Genomic DNA, 7,500 nt, shown 5'->3' with positions numbered 1-7,500 from the left:
TCTCCTTCTCGGGCTCTAGAGTGACTTCATGGGTCCCCTTCTCGGGCTCTTGGGCGATTTCCCGGGTCTCCTTCTCGGGCTCTAGGCTGACTTCCTGGGTCTCCTCGGGCTCTAGGGTGACTTTCTGGACCTCCTTCTCGGGCTCTAGGGCGACTTCCTGGGTCTCCTTCTCGGGCTCTAGGGTGACTTCCTGGGTCTCCTTCTCGGGCTCTTGGGCTACTTCCTGGGTCTCCATCTCGGGCTCTTGGGCTACTTCCTGGGTCTCCTTCTCGGGCTCTTAGACGACGCTGAAGTTGGCCGGGAAGACCATCCATACATATATAGTCCATATATGTATGACCTCTTGGGCGACTTCCTGGGTCTCCTTCTCGGGCTCTAGGGTGACTCCCTGGGTCTCCTTCTCGGGCTCTAGAGCGACTTCCTGGGTCTCCTTCTCGGGCTCTTGGGCGACTTCCTGGGTCTCCTTCTCGGGCTCTAGGGTGACTTCCTGGGTCTCCTTCTCGGGCTCTTGGGTGACTTCCTGGGTCTCCTCAGGCTCTAGGGTGACTTCCTGGGTCTCCTCGGGCTCTAGGGTGACTTCCTGGGTCTCCTTCTCGGGCTCTTGGGCGACTTCCTGGGTCTCCTTCTCGGGCTCTAGGGTGACTTCCTGGGTCTCCTTCTCGGGTTCTAGGGCGACTTTCCGGGTCTCCTTTTCGGACTCTAGGGTGACATCCGGGGTTTCCTTCTCGGGCTCTTGGGCGACCTCCTGGGTCTCCTTCTTGGGCTCTAGGGTAACTTCCCGGGTCTCCTTCTCGGGCTCTAGGGTGACTTCCTGACTCTCCTTCTCGGGCTCTTGGACGATTTCCCGGGTCTCCTTCTCGGGCTCTAGGATGACTTCCTGGGTCCCCTTCTCGGGCTCTTGGACGATTTCCCGGGTCTCCTTCTCGGGCTCTAGGATGACTTCCTGGGTCTCCTTCTCGGGCTCTAGGGCGACTTCCTGGGTCTCCTTCTCGGGCTCTAGAGTGACTTCCTGGGTCTCCTTCTCGGGCTCTAGAGCGACTTCCTGGGTCTCCTTCTCGGGCTCTTGGGCGACTTCCTAGGTCTCCTTCTCAGGCTCTAGGGTGACTTCCTGGGTCTCCTTCTCGGGCTCTTGGGCGACTTCCTGGGTCTCCTTCTCGGGCTCTAGGGTGACTTCCTGGGTCTCCTTCTCGGGTTCTAGGGCGACTTTCCGGGTCTCCTTTTCGGACTCTAGGGTGACATCCGGGGTTTCCTTCTCGGGCTCTTGGGCGACCTCCTGGGTCTCCTTCTTGGGCTCTAGGGTGACTTCCCGGGTCTCCTTCTCGGGCTCTAGGGTGACTTCCTGACTCTCCTTCTCGGGCTCTAGAGTGACTTCCTGGGTCCCCTTCTCGGGCTCTTGGACGATTTCCCGGGTCTCCTTCTCGGGCTCTAGGATGACTTCCTGGGTCTCCTTCTCGGGCTCTAGGGCGACTTCCTGGGTCTCCTTCTCGGGCTCTAGGGTGACTTCCTGGGTCTCCTTCTCGGGCTCTTGGGCTACTTCCTGGGTCTCCATCTCGGGCTCTTGGGCTACTTCCTGGGTCTCCTTCTCGGGCTCTTAGACGACGCTGAAGTTGGCCGGGAAGACCATCCATATAGTCCCGGTAGGAACGGTATGTATGACCTCTTAGGCGACTTCCTGGGTCTCCTTCTCGGGCTCTAGGGTGACTCCCTGGGTCTCCTTCTCGGGCTCTAGAGCGACTTCCTGGGTCTCCTTCTCGGGCTCTTGGGCGACTTCCTGGGTCTCCTTCTCGGGCTCTAGGGTGACTTCCTGGGTCTCCTTCTCGGGCTCTTGGGTGACTTCCTGGGTCTCCTCAGGCTCTAGGGTTACTTCCTGGGTCTCCTCGGGCTCTAGGGTGACTTCCAGGGTCTCCTTCTCGGGCTCTTGGGCGACTTCCTGGATCTCCTGTTCGGGCTCTAGGGTGACTTCCTGGGTCTCCTTCTCGGGTTCTAGGGGGACTTTCCGGGTCTCCTTTTCGGACTCTAGGGTGACATCCGGGGTTTCCTTCTCGGGCTCTTGGGCGACCTCCTGGGTCTCCTTCTTGGGCTCTAGGGTAACTTCCCGGGTCTCCTTCTCGGGCTCTAGGGTGACTTCCTGACTCTCCTTCTCGGGCTCTTGGACGATTTCCCGGGTCTCCTTCTCGGGCTCTAGGATGACTTCCTGGGTCCCCTTCTCGGGCTCTTGGACGATTTCCCGGGTCTCCTTCTCGGGCTCTAGGATGACTTCCGGGGTCTCCTTCTCGGGCTCTTGGGGGACAATCGCCTTCTCCTGGGGCTTGGCGATTGTCTCCTTCGCCGCCTCTTCGTCAGGGGCAGCTGGAATCTGGAATGAAACGGAATGGGCATGAATCCTGAACGTTCGGAGAAAGACCAACGGCACGCGCTTGTTAGTCGTCGTCGGTGCTGTAGACACCCTATTGCCCCCCGCGTGTGTCCCTTCCCCTGTAGACACCCTATTGCCCCCCGCATGTGTCCTTTCCCCAAAGGCAATTGCCAAAAAAAGAACTCCCAGTGCGAGGTAAATTTTATTCATTTTTAACATCTATCTGATGAAGTTTGGTATCGCTCTCATACACTCGAGTAATGAAGTTATTGTCGCCCAAGAGCCCGAGAAGGAGACCCAGGAAGACCCCCAAGAGGCCGAGTATATATATATATATATATATATATATATATATATATATATATATATATATATATATTAATATATATATACATATATATATACATATATATATACATATATATATATATACATATATATATATATATATATATATATATATATATATATATATATATATATATATATTAGCTATATCTATCTATCTATCTACACACACACACACACACACACACACACACACACACACACACACACACATATATATATATATATATATATATATATATATATATATATATATATATATATATATATATATATAAATATATATATATATATATATATATATATATATATATATATATATATGTATATATATATTTGTGTGTGTGCGTGTGTTTGTGTGTGTGTTTGTGTGTGTTTATCTCACACAATTGCTCCCTCCTTCCCTTCCTTTCCCTACCTCCCTCCCTCCCTCCTCTCCCCCTCCCTCCCCTCCCTCCCTCCTCCCCTCCCTCCCTCTCCCTCCCTCCCTCCCTCTCCCTCCTCCCTCCCTCCCTCCCACACTCCCTCCCTCTCCCTCCCTCCCTCCCTCCCTCCCTATCTTGCCTCCCTCCCTCCCTCCCTCTCCGCTCCCTCCCTCCTCCTCCCTCCCTCCCTCCCTCCCTCTCCCTCCCTCAAACCTCCTCCCTCTCCCTCCCTCCCTCCCTCTCCCTCCCTCCCTCCCTCCCTCCCTCCCTTGCCTCCCTCCCTCCCTCCCTCTCCCTCCCTCCCTCCCTCTCCCTCCCCTCAAACCTCCCTCCCTCCCTCCTCCTCTCCCTCCCTCAAACCTCCCCTCCCTCCCTCCCTCCCTCCTTCCCTCCCTCAAACCTCCCTCCCTCTCCCTCCCTTCCTCTCCCTCCCTCCCTCTCCTTCCCTCCCTCCTCCTCTCCCTCCCTCCCTCCCTCCCTTACTCTCCCAAAAATAAAACCAAACAAACCCCCACAACAGGTTCTAAACACAAGGATATTCGACCAAAACTTTTTCCATTTTTTTTACCTCAAGTTTAACACATAAACTTACGCCGAGAGAAGACGGTACCAAGGAGTACCATACTGATGGCAACACGTAATGCGGTAATGGCAATGGTAATAGTGATGAGAATGGTAATGACAATGGTAATGAGAATGGTAATGATAATGACAATGGTAATGGTAATGGTAATGATAATGACAATGGTAATGGTAATGGTAATGACAATGGTAATGCTAATGCTAATGATAATGACAATGGTAATGGTAATGATAATGGTAATGATAATGGTAATGATAATGGTAATGATAATGGTAATGAGAATGGTAACCATAATGTCGAAGGTAATGGCAATCTTAATGGCTGTGGTAATGGTAATCGTAATGATAATGGTAATGATAATGGCAGCCATGATATCGATGGTAATGGCAATTTTAATGGCAATGGTACTGGTGTTTATGTATCTGAAAGTTCTTAGTATTGTTTACGTTTTTCGTTTCCATGAATTTCCTTTTTTCATTTTTGACATGGAGGGAAAGGGAGAAGAAAGGGAGGAGTTAAGGAAGAGGAGGAAGAGGGTTAAAAGGAGGAAGAAAGGTAGAAGAGGGATTTGGGGAGGGAGGAGAAGGAAAGGGTGAGGAGAGGAAGGAGTTAAGGAAGAGGAGAATGAGGTATAAAAGGAAGAAGAGAGGGAGGAGAGGGAAATGGGGAGGAGAGGGAAAGGGAGAAGATAAGAAGAAATTGAGAAAAGGAAAAAAGGAGAAGGGGGAGGGGAGGGAAAGGGAGAAGATAGTAAGAAATTGTGGAAGAGGAGGAAGGGAGAAGGGGGAAGGAGGGAGGGATGGGAGAAAAGGAAAAAAAGGAGGAGGGGTAGGGGAGGGAAAGGGAGAAGATAGTAAGAAATTGAGGGAGAGGAGGGAAGAGAGAAGGGGGAAGGGGGGATGGGAGGGAGAAAATAGGAATAAATTGAGAAAAGGAAAAAAAAGGAGAAGGGGGAGGAGGAGGTAAAGGGAGAAGATAGTAAGAAATTGAGGGAGAGGAGGAAGGGAGAAGGGGGGAGGGGAGGAAAGGGAAAGGGAGAAGATAGTAAGAAATTGAGGGAGAGGAGGAAGGGGGGAGGGGAGGGAGAAAATAGGAAGAAATTGAGAAAGAGGAAAAAAGGAGGAAGGGGGAGGGGAGAGAAAGGGAGAAAATAGGAAGGAATTAAGGGAAGAGGAGGAAGAGAGAGGGGGAAGGGGAGGGGATGGGAGGGAGAAAATAGGAAGAAATTGAGAAAGGAAAAAAAAAGGAGAAGGGGGAGGGGAGGGAAAGGGAGAAGATAGTAAGAAATTGAGGGAGAGGAGGAAGGGGGGAAGGGAGGGAGAAAATAGGAAGAAATTGAGAAAGGGAAAAAAAGGAGAAGAGGGAGGGGAGGGAAAGGGAGAAGATAGTAAGAAATTGAGGGAGAGGAGGAAGAGAGAAGGGGGAAGGGGAGGGGAGGGAAAGGGAGAAGATAAGAAGGAATTGAAAAAAAGGGGGAGGGGAGGGGAGGGAAAGGGAGAAGATAGTAAGAAATTGAGGGAGAGGAGGAAGAGAGAAGGGGGGGTAGAGGAGGGAGGGGGTACCACCCAAGCCCTCGCCGCACCGGGACGTGACGTACCCTCGTGCATGCGCGGCCGTTCTTGTAGAGCGATCCGGATTCAGACTTTAACGAGTTGGGGAAAATTGCCTTTAATCCCCTCCGCCTTTTCTTGCCTTTCCGGTGCTTGCTTGCGACTCCGCTTCCTCCAGAATAAGCTCCGTTGAGTTTCTCGTAGACTTGTGCTTTTTATTTTTGTGCTTTTACGGCCGGTTTCGATCTCTCGTGCTTTTGCGGCCGGTTTGTTAGATTCTGCGCGAGAACCAGAGAATATTCGGATACTTGACGTGCATAAATAGAGAAATAAATGCATGTTTATCAGTCTAGACATGCACATCAACCCGGCAAAGAGATGGTTATAGGTATATCTATCAGATAAAATGGATAGTTAAATGTATATCTATCAGATATGTTGACAGATATGCCTTTATTTCTGCGTCTTTATTTATGAAAATCCATTGGGTCGAGCCTGAAGCAATTCTACCAACCCTTCTATCAATTCTCCGAGATTTGCTTTCAATTCTACCAATTTTCTACCAATTTTCTATCAATTCTCCGAGATTTGCTTCCAATTCTACCAATTTTCTACCAATTTTCTACCAATTTTCTACCAGTTCTCCGAGATTTGCTTTCAATCTTGCTTTCGGGATCTCTCTTTGTTTCCTCCTTCCTCGCCCTCCGCTTCCATCCCGCCTGTCAGTCTGCTTGCAATCTGCCTTTGGGCTTTGCTTGCCCCGCGCTTGCAAGATTTCACAACCTGCTTGCATGCTCTGATTCGTCCCTGCTTGCTTCGCTTGGTGATTCTGTGCCTTCGTGATCGCCTGCCGGTGATTGCGTGTGCTTGCGTGTCGACTCTCTCCACTCAGACAAGCAAATAAGGGAGTTAGTTTTTGTAGCTTGATTGCAAGTGTGATTCAAGGGTCAAATTGTTGTTTCTTCTTCTTCGTCTCTTCTTCATCTCTTCTCCATTCTTCTCTTCTCCATATTCCTCTTCGTTCCTTCTCCTTCTCTCCACTTCTTCCTTTTTCCTCTGCTTCCTCCTCCTTCTTTTCATTACCTTTCATCCTTCCTTCCTCTTTTATTTCCCCCTTCCTTCCTACTTTCTTCTCTCCACCTCCTTCTTTCCTCCCACCATGCACTTCCTCCATTCACTTCTTCCTTCTCCCTCCTTCCACCTCCCTCCACCTAACTCCCCTTCCACTTCCCTTCCTCCTTTCTTCTCAGTCCACCTTCTTCATTCCTTCCTCCTCCTTCCACCTTCTCCTTGTTCCCTCCACCTCCCTCTCTCCACTTCTTCCTCCCTCCCACCCCCACCCCACCTCCCTCCACCCCCCACCTCCCTCCCTCCACTTCTTCCTACCTCCACCCCCACCCCCCTCCCTCCACTCCTCCCTCACCCCACCTCCTCCCTCACCCCACCTCATCCTTCCCTCCCTCGATCTCCCTCCACTCCTCCCTCCTTCCACGTTCCTCCATGCCACTTGGGGGTCCTGTTCCGACTGAAAAATAATTAGAAGCGTCAACAAAGGCCGGTGATGGATGGGTGTGAATTACCCACTCAAGATGGCGGCTCGGAAAACACACGAGGACTATGAACAAATATGTGTATGAGGGGATTAGAGAAAAGTGAGCGGGAGAAGGAGGGAGAGAGGGAGAGAGGTGGAGAGGAGGAGGGAGGGTGAGAGGGAGGGGGAGGGAGAGAGGGAAGGAGGGAGGGAGAGAAGGAGGGAAGGTGAGAGGGAGGAGGAAAGGAGGGAGAGGGAGAGATGGAGGGAAGGAGAGAGAGGGAGAGATGGATGGAAGGAGGGAGAGGGAAAGGTGGAGGGAAAGAGGGAGAGGGAGAGATGAGAGAAGAAAAAATGAAATAAATAAAATAGAAAATTAAAAGACATGAATAAATAGATAACGGATAAACGAACGAAATAAAGTACACAAAAATAAGTAAATAAATAAAAGACAGACTAAAGATGATAAAAGAAAAGGGACAATGATGAAAATTGCAGATTGTACTGGTAATGATCCTGATGACTAATGAAATACAGGAAACCTCTGATGGCAAAAGCAATTATCTTAATTACTATGCTACTAAATCGGATAAAGATACAAAGAAACATTACACTCATAGTAGTAATGGCAGTAACAATAGTATTACGCACGATGTGATTGCAGAGAGCGAGGAAGAAAGAAAGAGCATTTGCAACATTGCAATAAA

General features: G+C 50.1%; 2 protein-coding genes and 1 long non-coding RNA gene across 3 annotated transcripts in view; 1 reads left to right on the top strand and 2 right to left on the bottom strand.

Annotated features, from left to right (window-relative positions):
• The window catches only part of LOC138859611 (uncharacterized), a 1,176-nt gene extending 967 nt beyond the window's left edge, over window positions 1–209 (bottom strand). Inside the window, exon 1 of the long non-coding RNA XR_011398197.1 lies at window positions 131–209. This is a non-coding gene — a long non-coding RNA (uncharacterized lncRNA). The remainder of the gene's footprint in view (window positions 1–130) is intronic.
• tou (bromodomain adjacent to zinc finger domain 2B toutatis) overlaps window positions 1–7,500 on the top strand; it is a 413,452-nt gene that overhangs the window by 28,361 nt on the left and 377,591 nt on the right. The gene's annotated exons all lie outside the window — the stretch shown is intronic.
• Window positions 700–7,500, bottom strand: part of LOC138859681 (110 kDa antigen-like) — a 42,878-nt gene continuing 36,077 nt past the window's right edge. The window contains exons 4-8 of the mRNA XM_070115494.1: window positions 2,222–2,356; window positions 1,802–2,080; window positions 1,535–1,601; window positions 1,139–1,293; window positions 700–765 (exon numbers count right to left, since the gene is read on the bottom strand). Coding sequence (XP_069971595.1) covers window positions 700–765; window positions 1,139–1,293; window positions 1,535–1,601; window positions 1,802–2,080; window positions 2,222–2,356 — 702 coding nt within the window. The remainder of the gene's footprint in view (window positions 766–1,138; window positions 1,294–1,534; window positions 1,602–1,801; window positions 2,081–2,221; window positions 2,357–7,500) is intronic.

Source organism: Penaeus vannamei, chromosome 37 (genome assembly GCF_042767895.1).
Source record: "Penaeus vannamei isolate JL-2024 chromosome 37, ASM4276789v1, whole genome shotgun sequence".
NCBI lineage: Eukaryota > Metazoa > Arthropoda > Malacostraca > Decapoda > Penaeidae > Penaeus > Penaeus vannamei.
Note: the sequence above shows the minus strand (reverse complement) of the source record. Positions and strands in the feature narration are given on the sequence as shown.